General features: G+C 39.8%; 1 protein-coding gene across 14 annotated transcripts in view; it reads right to left on the reverse strand.

Moving 5' to 3' along the window:
- ncam1a (neural cell adhesion molecule 1a) overlaps positions 1 to 16,796 on the reverse strand; it is a 412,400-nt gene that overhangs the window by 59,228 nt on the left and 336,376 nt on the right. For 6 of the 14 annotated variants that reach the window (XM_033644659.2, XM_078172294.1, XM_033644631.2 and 3 more), the window contains one exon: positions 10,420 to 10,545. In XM_033644659.2, coding sequence (XP_033500550.1) covers positions 10,420 to 10,545 — 126 coding nt within the window. Of the gene's footprint in view, positions 1 to 1,785; positions 1,834 to 4,989; positions 5,005 to 10,419; positions 10,546 to 16,796 lie in introns of all 14 variants that reach the window. The other 8 variants (XM_078172293.1, XM_078172290.1, XM_078172291.1 and 5 more) reach the window with 2 other exon arrangements.

Raw genomic sequence — 16,796 nt, forward strand, 5'->3', positions numbered from 1 at the left:
GCCCAGAGGACACAACGTCCATGATGGACTGGTCAGACCATTTTGTGTCAGTCCGTCTCAGATGAGCTCAGGCTCAGAGAAGTCGGCACTGTTTCTGGATGTTGTTGATATCTGGCTTTCACTTTGCATGGTAGAGTTTTAACTAGTATTCATAAATACAGCGATGAACTGTTCATTGACAATGGTTTTCTAAAGTGTTCCTGAGCCCATGTAGTAATATCCTTTATACAGTCAAATTGGTTTTTAATTCAGTGCTGCCTGAAGGATTTTAAATTGGTTTTCAGGAGAGATTTCTCCGGATTATCTGAAACTTTTCATGATAATATGGATTGAATCCATGAATTTCTTGCAATTTTGCTTTGAGAAAGGTTGTTCTTTTAAACTGTTGGACTGTTTGCCTACGCAGTTTTTCACAGAGTGACCATCCTTGCTTTTGAACAATTGAGTCTTGCGAGGATGCCCCTTTTATACCCAAAAATGATACTTAATTCAATTACTAATTAACCTATGGAATGTTTTAAACAGGTATTTTTGGGGGGGCATTTCACAACTTTCCCAGTCTTTTATGGCTCCTGTCCTAACTTTTATGAGACGTGTCACAGGTATCAAATTCAGAATGAGTGTATATTTACAAAAAAACAATAAAGTTTGGCATGAACATCAAAAATCTTGTCTTTGTACTGTATTCAACCAAATACAGGTTAAAACAGATTTGGAAGTCATTGCATTCTGTTTTTATTTACGATTTAAACAGTGTCAAAACCTTTTTGGAATTTGGGTTGTAGTAGGAAGTGGGGAAAAATACACTTTCACAGAGTTGTACCTTCTTTTTTTGGTACAGTCACACATCAAGGTAGATTGTCAGCATGGCACAAATGAACCAATAGATAAAAACAAAAAATGTTTGAGGAGAAAAGCTGATTTCCAAACCAATCAGTGGTCATAACAATAAGCACTCCTGCCATCTCACAATCCAATATGGCGACTGTATGCGTTACAAATTAGTAGTTTGATTTGCAAACTAAATACAATCTGATATGGTGTTTTTTGGACATGAGATAGTGTCCATGATGAAATTAGTGTTTAGTGACCTTGAATGACAGACTTGACTTGAGTTTACATGAATTTTGATGTTGAAATTACAGTCGGAAAATGGTAAATGGAGTAAATTCTACATAGCACAAACACAACGTCAGGTGTTGGCATGGAGCCTACTATCACTCACTATTTATGCCACAATATTGTGTGCCACATTTATGTGTGATACAGTGTTATTAGTTTACTATTAATCAACTTACTTACAAATTAATGACATGATACTTGCCATCTCTAACAATAGTACTTCAGTATTAGCATAGCCACTGATCTGAAGAACATCTCCATTTTCACAAATTAACACGTCACAGCAAACTCAGTATAACCTACTCTAAATTCACTGCACCACAGTCAGAGGAGTCTTAAATATGTACTGTGATTCACGCCTTCACGAACAGACACATTGTGTTAATTATGTCATACACGGCACTATAGTCAGGCTGTTAGAACGGCAACCTTCAGGTCCTCAACAAATGTTAGTAAAATCACACTATGACATTTCAAGACTGTTAGTAAAGCTACTAAGTTGCCAAACTGATTTTGACATGGCTCTACAGAGGTAGTGTGTGAGCTCTCCTACAAGCCACACCAGAAATAAATGAACATCTACACTAAACTGTGAGGCCAAGCAGGTAAGAGAGATAGAGGTGAAGAGAGACACACTGCACACTACGTGACTGGCATACTCACTACGGGCCATACTGGTGGCAGCAATAGGGGGTGGGACCTCTGATGAAACTGAAAGATGGTGAAAACATGGTGAGAGGAGCAGGAGCTCTCCTCAACAAGAGCAACTCGGTGCTGGGTCACTTTTGTTTTTACTCTCTTGGTGATAAGGAATTCCTCTGGAACATTCCTGTGGAACAGTATGTCTCCTCTTGTTTTTCAACCACTGTGGCCCAACAACACATACATTGCCTTCTTGCATTGCATCCTATGTAACTGGAATGTCCACTGGAATGTTAATTCAAACTTTGCAAGAGGAAGGGGGGAGCTGGGACAACAGTGTTTTGGCTGACAGCAGGGCTCAGGTAGTTACTCTACGACATAACTGAAATACTTGTTATCATCATACTAATAGATACTTAGTTACAAAAACCCAAATCTAATACCACACACTAAAAAACACTGTTTAATTCCCATAAGGACTTATATTTTATGTTTAAACAGCTACAGAGAAGTCAGTGCCTGAGGCAGGCCGTTCTCATTCTGAAGTCATCAAATACCACCCCTTTGTCAATGACACAGATGCCAAAAGCCACGTTTTGCAGTGGTATGGTATGCCGCAGGGCAGCCGTGTTACAAACTGAGGCTGCTCTGCTCTGTTACAATATGCTGCCGGTCAGCAATTCATAACATGGCCAGACAGCAACTGCGGGGGCCATATGATACACCACTAGATGGTTACAGTTTAAAACACCAGTGGTAACGACGTAACATAAGGAGCTGGAATGTCCCTATAGGGTGGGCAGCTGGGGTGATGGATGGATCCAACAAACTCCAGACTTTAACCTGGGAGCCCAATGTTCGCTTTTTCCTAAACCACATGCTTTTGTTGCAGGGTTAGGGTTGTTGAATAAACCTAACCACCCACTTTTGTTGCCTAAACCTAACCATGAGCTTTTGTTGCCCAACCCTAACAATGTGCTTTTGTTGCCTAAACCTAAACACTGCTTTTGTTGCCTAAATCTAACCCTAACCCGCCTTTGTTGCTTAAACTTAACCACCCACTTTTGTTGCCTAAACCTAACTGTGTGCTAATGTTGCCTTAACCTAACCATGTGCTTTTGTTGCCTAAACCTAACCACCCACTTTTGTTGCATAGACCTAACCACCCACGTTTGTTGCCTAAACCTAACCATGTGCTTTTGTTGCCTAAACCTAACCCTGTGCTTCTATTGACATTCTGCCAACAGTTGACACAAGCTTTTGTTGCCTAAACCTAACCATGTGCTTTTGTTGCCCAAACCTAATCATGTGCTTTTGTTGCCCAAACCTAACCACCCACTTTTGTTGCCTAAACCTAACCATGTGCTTTTGTTGCCTTAATCTAACCATGTGCTTTTGTTGCCCAAACCTAACCCTGTGCTTCTATTGACATTCTGCCAACAGTTGACACAAGCTTTTGTTGCCTAAACCTAACCCTGTGCTTTTGTTGCCCAAACCTAATCATGTGCTTTTGTTGCCCAAACCTAACCACCCACTTTTGTTGCCTAAAACGAACCATGTGCTTTTGTTGCCTAAACCTAACCCTGTGCTTCTATTGACATTCTGCCGTTGGTTGACGCTTTCTTTTGTTGCCTAAACCTAGACATGTGCTTTTGTTGAGGTCCTGGCTTTGGTTGTGGCATCCTAGATTGTCAACAGCAGAAGGATACCTGGCACATAATATGTAGACGTGAAGGTCCACTATCAAAGCGGCAATATGTGATGACTTGGGATGAGAACGTGTTGCCTGAGGTGTTGAGAGCTACTGCCATTGCCTTTGACCAAGGCCTTGGCTTCAGAACAGGAAATGGTCCCCTGATGATGGACTTTGGCTGCCCACTGCTCCTTAATATTTAAGATGGGGGTAATGTTGAGAACAAATTTCCCCAAAGTACAGTGTATCACTTAAAACAGAATAGGTTCCCCTATAACTTTAGAGCTATTGCCTGTAGGCAATAAGGGAGCTTCACATGGAAACAAAGCAAACTATTTCTGCAGTGCTTGTAAGACTTCAGTTGCTTGTTGAGCATCCTGTGCTGCCTTCTGATTTGTTCAGCAGTGAAAGTACAGCGTCCGCTTTCCTTTTGTACCTATGCCAACAGCCTTTTGTTTTGGTACTAGCAGTTTCGTTTACAGCAACAACTAGCAATTAGTTCTAACTTGTCAGATTTCTACAAAGTCTAGCCTACACTCTTCTGAAGCATAACACACTTACAAGCACCACACACACACTGTTATTCTCCTGAAACCAAAACAATGCCAAAGGTAATGTTTGGAAATGCTTATACATAACTCATTGGTCCAAATCTGAATGCTATACAGCAACAGAGAAGATGCAGCAGTAAGCATATGCCCTGCCCAAAGAAAGCTGCAGCTCTTCACCACCTGCACCTTAACAGAAACGAGGAAGCTATTTACAGCCTTTCTTATTATGCATCGTGGTAACCTCTGAGACACTGTCATCAAGTCTAATGGCCAAATTACAATGCCAAAATAAAAGCACACCACAAGCACAAATTGGAATCCTAAAGATTTCAGGGAATTGAAGGCCTGAATATTTAAACCTTATGATTCTACATGGGGCAATTTATGTGCAAGGTCGCCCTGCTTTTAACATTAGTACTGGTAAATATTCTAATTCCATGTTAATTACCACATGATAATACAAGTGTATTCCTCTTTGTGGTCTCTGAAGACAGCATACCATCTTTAAAGACATGATCTAACACCCATTGGCTGAACTGCTGTAGTGCACAAGTACAATATACCTTATTCTAGGGAGACACCGAAAGAAAGTCTGAAAACTACGAGCAAGTAATACTAAAGAAGCAAGGGTAACACTAAGGACTGGGGTACAAATAGCACACTTGCTATAGACTGTACTGTAGCACTGTCATATCAGTCTATGACACTGCTAAACAAACCTGAAGCTTCATTAGAGTTACCGAATGGACTGCCCTCTGGAAAATTAGTAGAACAGGTAATGATATGAGTATCATTATGTAGGGAAACGAAGATTCCAGGTTTTGTGGGTTTGGATGATGACTTCTGTGGAATGTTTCATTCTTTAAAATTCAAAGCAATGTCCTAATACAGAGATAATGGTCAAAGTAAAGCAAATAAATGCAGTGAAGATGGAATCATGAGGAAAATAAAGTAGACAAGACAGGAGAAAATAAAACTTACTTGTGAAAGAATACCCTGAGAGGTCCAGTGGAATACAGAACAGATGGAAAACCATGATGAGAAAACAATAAAACAAAAAGCAGAAACAAAGACAATGAAATGAGAAATATGAACAATGAAAGAGGGCCACACTCTCCTGCCACATCATTAACCCACTGTCACACTGCTACTGTGTCTTATTGGAATTTCTGTCTGCAGCAAATCTTGCTTCCCTTTGTTGTACAGCTTAATATGACTGTGATAATACTTCTACTGTATTACCCTCAAAATTAGAAATGTGTCTTTTTAATGACCTTGTGCTAAAATGTGACTTTGGTCATAGCAGGGATTCAGTGTTATCTTCTAAGATCCATTGGGTTTCTGAATGGCAATCACATGCTACTGTAATGTAATACAACACATTAAATGGGACCTATTATGCTTAGTTTTGGGTTCATGCTTGAATTTGGGTTTCTGCTATAACGCTACTAGGTGCCAGAACTCTGTTTTAGCACCTGTGTCTTTAAACCCCCCTACTGAAAAAGCCATGTCAGAAATGACTGGTCAGCATCTCCAGCATGGATGTATAAAGAGACATTTAGTGATTCTCAAAGTCAAGGAAGGATCCTTGAACATCTGAATTTCAAGGAGGCTACGTCACTGAATCTCGCCAAAGGACTGTTCCAGCGTCACGGATCCTTTGAATTCTACCTGAGAACCGAGTCCTTCCTTCAGAGAATTTTCAAGGATGCATGTTTGTATCCTCAGCAGCATCAAGCACCCTCAATTCTTTGAATTGAAGGCAGCGCCTCTTCAGTGACACACACACCTGGGCAATTGCTAGCCTCTTCTAATATGTGTTCACTGAATGCTAGAAAGAAGTCTTGCCTAGTCTCTGTAGGACGAGACTTGGAAGAAGATATTCTGCCAAGGGAGGATCCGTGATTGTGAGAAACACTGCTTGATACAGTGTTGGAGGTGGGACCCTGTTCATTCCTATGAAAGTTGCTCAGTGGTGCATGAAGCCAAGAACGTTCAACTGCAACGTATAAAGTGACCCAGATGATCAGCGCTGCTTTTGCATCACTGGGTCCATAGAACAGGCACACTAAAGACTTCCGCCGGCCGAACCAGCTACTTCTGGTTTAGTGCTCCGCTAAATGGAACAGGGATAGACTTAGTTATTCTTGTGGCTCTGCTGGACTTCCCAAATGTTATTGTACTGAATATATCAAATCCATTAATAGTAAAATGAGTCATTTCACAGGGGTTGTGATGCTTGACATAATGTATCCACTGATTTAGCGATGTCTCCTTCCCATTGTAAGTCTATGGGAAAAAAGTCTTTTTGGGCCCAGTGGCATCATAAAATTGTAATTTCACTGTTTGGCTGCTACGAAAATTGGCTTCAAAGCCCGGCGCACTTCCTGAGGGCCTGGTTTCAGGGTCTTCTGTATCCAGGTATCCCTGCACCATCATTACAGCTGAGGAATGACTATAACAGAGTACACTGGCACTTTTCTACCATGAAAAATCTCCAGTTAAAGCTTCTAAACCAAAATCTTCACAGCCGGACACGGTGCAGTAGGAATATGATTCAAAGTCATGGAAAAAATGACAACACTGGCAACAGAGGTTGCATGTAGCTACATTTAGCAGTGTAGGCTATGTAAAGTAAAGTGCCTGGAGCAGATGACCCTGTAAAAAAATATCTGTCCCAGCTGATGTCATCATGTCTCCAAAGTATAAAAGAGCATTGGAAACAGAGGACTCAGAACAGTCTAAAGCCTGAGATTTATGCTCACAGACATTACTTTTCCATATTTTTACCTCGCTTGAATTTTTTTCCAGGTTAAATATTTATTATATATTTATTAAAATTTGTTTATAAAACAGAAAATAAGGAAAAGCATAATAGGTCCGTTTATATGACAACAGCAAACAGTCTAAGCTAATTTCTACATGTTCTTTTTTGATTTAACTTCTGTAGCTAAATGTTTAACCTCAATCCCAAGTTTATACATCTGAATAAAAGAAATTCTAGTTAGACTAGTGTAACCTCAAATAATACATCAGACACTGATTTTTGCTGAGACATCTTGAAGTAGGACAACGACTCTCTCTTTAGGGAATCAGGCAAAATAAGGAGGATGCTGAGGAGGGCTTTTTCTACAGAAGCAGCAGGGTGATGAAGCACAGATGGAAGCGTGACACAGAGGCTGGTACAAACTAAAACAAAGATTTATTCATGACCCTGATTTGATACGCTGACTGAGAAATAGGTCTGTTGCCTTCTAATTGCAGCCTGGATAAAGTCGCTCTGCAGTGGAGAGAAGGATTTAAGGATAATTCTGGTTTATCATGATTTGGGTCTTATTTTAGAAGTTTGGGTCATCATTTCTATCAGTAATAATCATCATGTAACCCACCAAAGAAATTGGGAACACAGTCTGACAGGACGAGAAACACAGATGAGTCAGACAATCCGAAAACAAAAACAAAATAAAATTATTAACCAGACTGTCCATTCTTAACAACCATAGTATTTTACAGCCCAACTCTCTGGCTTAGTTTTGACCCCCTGTGCTTACTATAGTTGAGCATGCATATCTCTTGTCCATATCTTGTCCAATTAGGGATTCTTACCAACATTTCTGTTGCAATCAATTTGGATTTGACCTCCAAATAAAAGGGTTTCGATCATCTGGCTAAACTGTTGTCTTGACTACAACATTTTTGATCATTTTACTGCTTATGTTTCCTGACTTTGTTCAATGTTGCTTTGTTCTTGGAAATTATTTTGGCAGATATAATGTCTTCATACCTCATACAAGTGATAACTGACACCATGAAAATAATAACAAAGCTGCAATAACGCAGAATTGTCCTTGAAACTGCAAGTTTCTCACCTCATCATAACTCTGTAATCAAACATTCGGAAAGAGACCTATAGTATGTAGCCACCAATTATCATACTTATTGCTTTCAGGAAGTAAGGCTCTTTTCTCATGTTACAATGTGAAAAGTTACTCTATGATATCATGTGGTATTTTATGAAACACTTACTGCACTGCAATGTAAATCCAGCCGTTCTCATTCTGAAGTCGTCCGATACTGCCGCTTTGTCAGTGACACCTGACGCCAAAAGCCAACTTTCACAGCTGTATGATATACCAGCAGGCGGCATCAGTTTGTAATTCGACTGAACGTAACCTTTCGGAGTGTAATGATATGCCGACGTTTGGCACTTGTTGCAGCAGTATATATCCGGACAGGCGATGTCAGTTCATAACCTGGCCAGATGACAATAGTGGTGGCCGTATGATAAGAACGGGGTCGGGTAAAAATTCTGCCAGTAACAACGTAATTTAAGGACCTGGAAAGTCCCTATAGGGCAGGGAAGAGTGGTGGTGGATGGATCCAACAAACCACGGACTTTTACCCAGGAGCCTGGTGTTTGCTTCTTGTATGAATGTAGAGCCAAATCATGATGTTTTTGTAAACCTAACTACGTGCTTTTGTTGCCTAAAACTAACTATATACTTTTGTTGAAATCCTGGCATTAGTGGCAGCATCCCGGAACATCAACGGCGGACGCAGGAAGATACCTAGTGTGTAATATGTAGACATGAAAGGCCACTGACAAAGCGGTAATATGTGACCACTTGGGATGAGAACATGTTGGTCAATCAGATGTTGGAGAAAACTGTTCTCCTCTGTATAGAGGAGGCACACTCTCAGCTTCAGTATAAGAGCGATTTTTGGACTTCTTTATCAGGACAGTAATCTTGAACTGGTTCCATTCGAGAATTGTTTCTAAATTATCCAGTCCATTGGAATCATGTGTCTCCGAGCTTATCAATTCCTTTAAACGATGCTGGCATGATTTTCTGACAGTTGCAAAAACTAATGACTTCAAACTCATGCTTCTAAACTGCTGGAAGCTTGCAACCAACAGGAGCCGGGAGAGAGGAAGAAACGGTTTAAAGTGTGGCTTCATTGAAAAAAAATGAAAAATGACAACAGTGCTGCTTGTAATGTCTGTAAAACGATAATTTCAAGTGAGGCTGAAAACATCAGCAATATGCTGAAACATCTGTCTACACAACACAGGCCTAAATTCCAGGAATGCCATGTATTTGACAATCAACGCAGTGTTACTGCTTCCAAACCGAGCAGCAGGTTGCTTACCGAGGGCAAATATCCTGTTGTAATTACATTAGCACCACGCAGACAGGTTTGATCTTTGACTAAGAAAACCAAAATGAAAACAAATGCTGTATAGATAGTCTCTTATTTCATCCATTTTAGAAAACCTGTGCAGGCCTACGTTTTTTCTACACAGAGGATTGATCAAGAATCAATGAAGAAATTGATAAAGACCCAAACAGATAGACCGAATCAATAATGGCACTGGTATCAATGAAATCTTATCTTTCCGTCCCCACTTCTTTCGGCCCCTTTTATCATTCAATGAGAAAGCATTAGCTGACATGTTGTCGCATGTAATAAACACAAAATTGATGCATTTAATGTCAAGCCAGCGCATTCTGATTGGTGATGACAGGTGTTGCGCACCTGCTCTTTGCTGTTAGGATGCAGCCGATGCCATATGTCTAACACAGCTGTGATTTGACGCCAGATTATTCACCAAGAAGGACTTAAAAGGTGAGAACACAGAGGGTGACAGCAAGTCGCTCCAAAACATCCTGCAAACTGGTGTCAAAGCCGTGGTGGTTGACGATGAAATGTGACATGGTCAGAACTCCCCTCATCTGCCTGACAAGTAGGTGTTCTTGTATCTCCCTTGTTCCGTTAAGGTGACTCTTTCTACTTTCCCACAAACACAGCGAGATAGAAAATTCCCTCCACCTCCAACATTTCATCATGCGCTGCCACTTCCTTCACGAAATATAAACAACCTTCAGTAGGGCTTGACCCCTGACTGCTATATTAACAATGTGCGCTGTCACTGAACTATAAATACAAAGCTGACACTTCTTCACACTGAGGTATAAATCAGCCTTAGAAATGCACAAGTACTTTCCAGAAAGCTTTCACTAAATCACCTGAGTTGTGAGCTAAAAAGACAGAGCAATGCGAAATGGAAGGAGGCACGCTCCGCCTTCTCTGCTGCAAACATTCATGAGGACAGAGGCACACAATACTGCCCAGTGATAAAGACACATAGATTATGCTTTGCACAGTTAACACTATTAACCAAGTTGGATTATGAAGTGACATTGTGAATCGTGGTTCCTTCTGGCCTGGCTGGAAAAAGACTGCACCGGGGGGCTTGGCTGGAGAATAGAGGAGAGTAGGGGTGAAAGCATCTGGGCTCAGCTAGACATGAGCAGGCGGTGGAGTGAGCAACAGCATTAGGTTCAAAGCAACAGGGTCAGAGGAGCGCTTACTGAGGGCAGGGACACGAGCAGCGAGGGCAGTACTTACGGACTGGCTCGGTCTTGAAAGTCCTGGCCGGGCTGCTCTCGCCTTCGCCCTTGCCGTTGATGGCTGACATCTTGACCTCATAGGTGGTCTCTGGCTTCAGGCCAACAATGGTGATCGTGGTCATGTCTGTTGGAGGCAAGTGGGTGTTAGTCCATGCAGGTGTACAGGGAACCAAGAATGAACAGAAAATAAAGGCACAATGTGTTGTTTGTTCTTTATGTGCGTGAGATGTAACAATATCTGTTATGGTTAACTGTGTGTGGAGGCTAAATTAAAGCTTAGCCGTCTGTTATTCATACAATATGTCAGTCTTTTGTGAGTAACTAGAGAACAATGCTTTGTTTGAAAAATGTAAACATAGGCCTTTTTAGGCATTTAACCAAAGATCTGATGCAGTCGTTTTTTCCTTGGGAAGACAGTCTGTGATAGGTCCACATAAGTAAATATAGATTTTCTTTCTGAAACTCAGTGGAACAAAAACTGATGAATCTCACAAAGATGTTATTTTGTTTCAGTTTTTGCTGACTTGTGGTGGTTGTCACATATTTCACTTTTTCTCTGGCATTTCTTTTTGCCTTTCCCTGTTCCATTGATTCTGCCATATTAGATGGCTGTTGATATTCATTTGTATCGTTACTCTCTGTAGAACTCAAGTGGACTAGGAACCATTTTGTGGTAATTAATGGAGTATTACAATTTTCTGGTTTTGCTTTTTGTCTTCTGTTTGTTTACAGACTGAATCAGCTTGACATCATCCTACCAATCACGATCACTTCCAAGTAGACAGTCAGGATTTTATTTCGATTGCAGAGATATGTGAAATTGGCAAACTTGTTTATTTCATTTGTCATTTTTAAATTTAACTGTAATGTTTAAAGAGATAAAGTTAAACACTTCAGTGTGACCTATCTGATGTTTCTGCTGTGCTTATTTTATGTGCTGTGCTGCTTTGCTATCTTCTTTGATAAATTGGGTCTACTGATACGGAGACTAAATGCTCCTTTTACCCTCTTTCCTTAAAAATACCTATAACATCAATCAGACTTTTTGCTGCTCTTTTTATATCGAGCACTTTGACACTACAGCAAACACATCTCATCATTAAAATAAGACAACAAATTACTCTATCTGTCACAGCCACACATACAAATAAAACTGACACAATAAGAACTGAATCAAACGTTTTTTAAAGATCTGATTGTTGCAGCCGATCCTTCGGCCATTTGAAACGATTTGGATTCTTCAGCACTGGTTTGGAAACACAAACAGACTCTGAAGAGTTCATTGGAGGTACTGTTGTTGACCAGGCTGCAGCAAAATGTATTTTAGCCACCTAAAAATATCAATATCAGTGTAAGTGTGCGTTATATTTGAATACTTTTACTCTGTTTGAACCTATACACTAACCAATATAGAGGATGTATCATATCGTATTGTCTCGTATCGCATTGTATCGTATCGTATATCAGCAACTCCTGTGTTTTGCTAAGTAAAATTACTCTTTTTGTCAGTGTAGTCCAGTGGCTTATGTATTTCCTGTAAATCCTATTTTCAAATGCATCTACTGTTGTATACTATCTCACTTTCCACTGAAAAAAAAAAACTATAAGAAACTGAAAAAAAAAATAAAATAATTTAATTTGGTAATTAACTCTCAGATGCCTATTATCTTTTTCTTTCTTTATTTGGACACCAATTAGCACCAGCATACGCATCAGCTATTCTTTCTGGGGTCAACACACAGTCATACACACTTAAACATAATATCACAGATAAACAAAACAGCTAATCTTGTCAGTTTAACATTAGACACGACAAAGAGACAAAACTGTCATCCCTATAACTCAAATTAAGCAAAACACAGAATTATAACTCAATCACAGTTCCTAGGAATCCATAGCAAACTTTTTGATCTTCATACTTATCATGAATCACTGAAACTAATGAAACTAATCAAGTAATTTTCAATAAACAGAAATCCCTGCCTGACTGACCTTGAATTATGTTTTTATCCATCCTCTGCTTTCACATATTTAATGTCAAGAAAAAAGCGTATTTACAAAACACACAACTCATTATCGTCCAGGGATGATCTCTACTTTCACCCAGGTTTATTTTTAATTCTCACGCCAATCTCATGATTAACAAACATACGCGCTGGCAATGGATTTCACTTGTCCATGGCCCTGTACATGCCTGTTTTCTGTATCATGCTAGGTTTTAGCATTAGGTAGGACAAACTTCTTTTCTGTTACATGTCGTGTCTGATAATTGTGTTGAGCAAATGGCAAGAATAGCCCTTCAGATGATATCTTAGGTGATCATATCATCAGTATAAAACTGAACAAAGCATAGGCTGATCTCTGACAACTCAGTCTGCCATACAGGTCTTTTACATCACTGCAATGCACAGCATGCTACTTTATTTCAACTGTACTCTAATGTAGCTTGATCCAAATTACCGTTTTGATATATTGTAGTGTACATGTTGATCTCACCTGGAAACACAGGACTGTACTTCCTTTACCTTAGGTAATGTGATCATTATCTCTTTCCCCTCCATTAGAAGTCACTCATAAATCCAGAGCAGGCAGTAGCTGCAAGCTTTGAGGTTTCATGATTATACTGCACGTGCAGCATGACATCACAGACAGACTGGAAAGTACTGGAATATAACTTGATTATTCATGGAGACTCAATCACCAGTGTGAGACAGAGACAGATTGTCCGGACTGTGGCCAATAGAATATCTGCCTGTAATGGCCAGTGAGCACAGGGGCTAAGCAGTCCAGCATAATGAGGGACTAATGCCAAGAAAAGGGCAAGTTCTAATCACAGCAGGGTTCTGTGATTTATGATTAGTGGTTTATGTAGAAGAAAAACAAGATAAATTGTAACACAAAGGGGGTCACGTGTAGTAGACTGAAAACAATTAGGCAAACCTGCTTCTGTAATCTTTAATGCAATTTGTATGGATAAAATCAATTAACCAGTAATCACCTGACAAGAAAACATTTTTATAACTTCAGTTGTATGTGTGAAAAATTCCTTAAAGTGCAGAATTGTTGTTTTTCTGGAGGGTAACATTTTGAAAAATTAAAATGTACTACACTGTTTTCATCATTGGTGGCACATTGGTGTAGTGGTTAGTATTGTCATCTCACAGCAAGAGGGCTCCCATTTTGGACCCAGATTGGAGGAGTGGAGTTTGTATGTTTTCCCCATGTCAGCGTGAGTTTTCTCCAGGTACTCCGGTTTCCTCTCACAGTTCAATTACATGCAGGTTAATTGGTGACTCTAAATTGTCTGTAGGTGTGAATGTGAGCGTGAATGGTTGTCTGTCTCTATAGCCCTGTTTCCACCGAGCAGTACGGCACAGTTCAGTTCGGTACATGTTTTTTCCGTTTCTACTGTATAAGTTATGAATGGTGCCAACAGAACCGTTCCTTACCATCTTCATGTTTGGTCCCCCCTCTGTTGGGGTACCCAGCACACAGATCTGGTACTAAAAGGTGGAGCTGTGAACACTGCAGTCTGATTGGTCAGTAGAGGACGGTCACTCTGCTCAGGGCTGAGTTGTGTCTGGTTTTGAGGCTCATGTAACCACTGTTCATACTGTGGAGCGCTGTTCCTGTGGGCTACAGCAACACTAAACCCCTGAGCTTGCCTGAGAAGGACTAAATGCAGAAAGCTGCTATTTTTAAATATCCCATGGAGAGAGACTCTCACTGCAGCCTGTTCTATTTTGTTCTGAAAATCTCTGCGTGCAGACTCGTTCTGTGGACGATAAACCAGGTGCAGACTTTCATCTGTGTCACCACTGATGAGGAAATACAGCGAGTATTGGAGCAGTGAGTGACAACAACCCTGCCCAAATTTAAGAGGACTGTTTGCAGTGGAAACACTAGGGTCTAGGTACCATGTCTGAAGGGTTACTTTTGGTTCCAAAGGTACTGTACCGACCCCTTAACAAGATAAGCAGTTACTGAATATAAATGAATGTAATTATCATGTAAGCAAACAGGGTTTCAATCAGGATAAACACAGAGATGTGTTTCTTGACTTTTGTCTTAAAAAGCCACTTGGCTAGTATCTCACCCTTTAACACAAAGTATGGTGATTTCATGGCCGAGAATGAATCTAGGCGCTGATGCAAAACGGCTGAGATTTTTTTTCCTGCTACAGTGACTCATAGAAAATTCTGAATGTGATTCACATTTACGTCTCAATGAGAGTGACTTTCAGAATGAAACATGCATAAGTGAGTGCTGGGGGAAACTGTATGAATACAGCTAAAAAGCATAAGGCCAAATTAATTCACAACTGAGCTTTTAGCACCACCAGCGTCAGTAAAACTGATGCTGCTGCAGAAACCATTCATGTTCAGATGAGATTTCCAGCTGGCCCGGAGTAATTTACCAATGATTTCCACATGCTGGTTTCCTCGGCTTTTCTAAAAGGTTATCTTCTCCACAAATCATAACAGTTGTTACAAATTGGACAGACTTTGGTGTGTGTTAATCACGGTGTTGCCACAGTCAGTGCATGCTTACTGCAGCATCCAGGACAGTATATTGATGTCTGAGAAAATGAATCTTTGAAGGTATACAGGAAACATATAGCATAAATTATCCGGCCTATTGTCTTCCTCAGCTGATTATTTGCTAAGGTTCTGAGCTATATTTAAAAATACAGCAATTGCATCACATTTTATTGACACAAACACAAATAAAACCTCATGGCTCTGTTTAATTCTTCAAATTTAACCCTGATACATGAAACATATTTGTGCCTTGTGTTTGTCTGTGTGGATTCTGACACCTTTGCAACAATTAGAGGATAAGCCTGGAAATATTTTTTTATTTTTGTCAACAAATCCCATGAAAAAAATGATTCGCTCCAGCTGACAGTTATTGTTGATGTAGGCAAAGCCTGATATATCTTATTCCACTGTGCCATACAACTCAATCGTTGTCCAAAAATCTATTATAAACACATCAATGAGGTACATGAGTGGCATGTTGCTTCATTACTGTGAACACGCTGACTATAATTTAATTTGAGTCAATCCCACGCACACCTTCCTGCTGTCGAAAATAGCCTCCAACAAATGCACTCTCTATTCTAGCCCTGTTTGAATAACATTTGCTAAAAATCAAAGTGCCTAGCTTTTTGAGGAAATCATTTTGCCAGTTAAAAAAATAAACTATATATTTGTGACCAGTTTTGAAAGAGTAACATTTTCAGTAAGGCCACAAAGCTGTCTGGAAAGGCAAGATTAGATAAGATAAAACTTTATTTATCCTGAGGGGAGTTGCTCGAGTATTGAGTCAGAGAGCACTGAGAGATGGACCAACACATTGTTGAGTTTGTTCTTTTAGGGGATTTGTTAACGATAAGAAAACATAGGGTAACACTTCATATTAAAGTACACACATTCACCATTAACCAGTTGCTTATTAGCATGCATACTGGCTTTTTATTTTTATATTAAAACACTTATTAAAGAGACAGTTCAGATTTTTTGAAGTGCGGTTGTATGGGGTACTTATCCTTAGGCAGTATATAACATACAGTAGATGTTCGTCAGCGCCCTCCTGTTTTGAAGGAGCAGGCTGGAGTCTGACTTGGAAGCTAAGCAATCTACTGCTGTGAAGGGGTCCGCAACAAAACGCATTTTAGCTGCCTAAAAAAACAATCAATATCACTTTAAGTGTTTGCTGTATTGAGTATTTTCAGTCCTTTACCTTAATGTCAGACAGTGATTTCCACTGAGAAAATGAAGCAGTAAATCGCTCTCTTTAAAGCCAGACTCCATCAAGAAAAACAGTGATTTAATATTGCTAAACAAAGGAGCTGCTGGTTGACTGCTGCCTCATTCAGTTATTTTGTTTGTGTTGTTGTGGGATTTTGGCGTTAAAAGGGTTAGTTCCGATTCACCAAAGTCACATTTTTTCTATGTAATACGCTGATTATTGACAAATATGTCATACAATCCCACTTAAAAAAAAAACTGATCTATCCCTTTAGTGCCTTATTCTGCATGACCATACCCAGTAACCACAAGACCATTAACTACATCAGTTTAACATCAATAACCTTCTAATTACCACATATTGTCATATATTTTGTGTGTATGTAATCAATCCTCTCCGACCTGATTGAGAGGGGTCTGTTAATTGCAATAGCTGTGTGTGGTAATGGATTTATTCAGTGTGAAGAGGAGCCAACTTCAGAATGGAGCCTGTGTGGGTTAATAAGTGTCAAACTACTAGTGGATCAGTTATGAGGAAGACCTCGCTTTAGAATGGGAAACATTTAATTTAGAGTTTTAGAGTTAACATTTGTAGTTTTGTGTTTTGTTACATGAGAATAGC

This window comes from Epinephelus lanceolatus, chromosome 11 (assembly GCF_041903045.1).
Source record: "Epinephelus lanceolatus isolate andai-2023 chromosome 11, ASM4190304v1, whole genome shotgun sequence".
Classification (NCBI taxonomy): Eukaryota; Metazoa; Chordata; class Actinopteri; order Perciformes; family Serranidae; genus Epinephelus; species Epinephelus lanceolatus.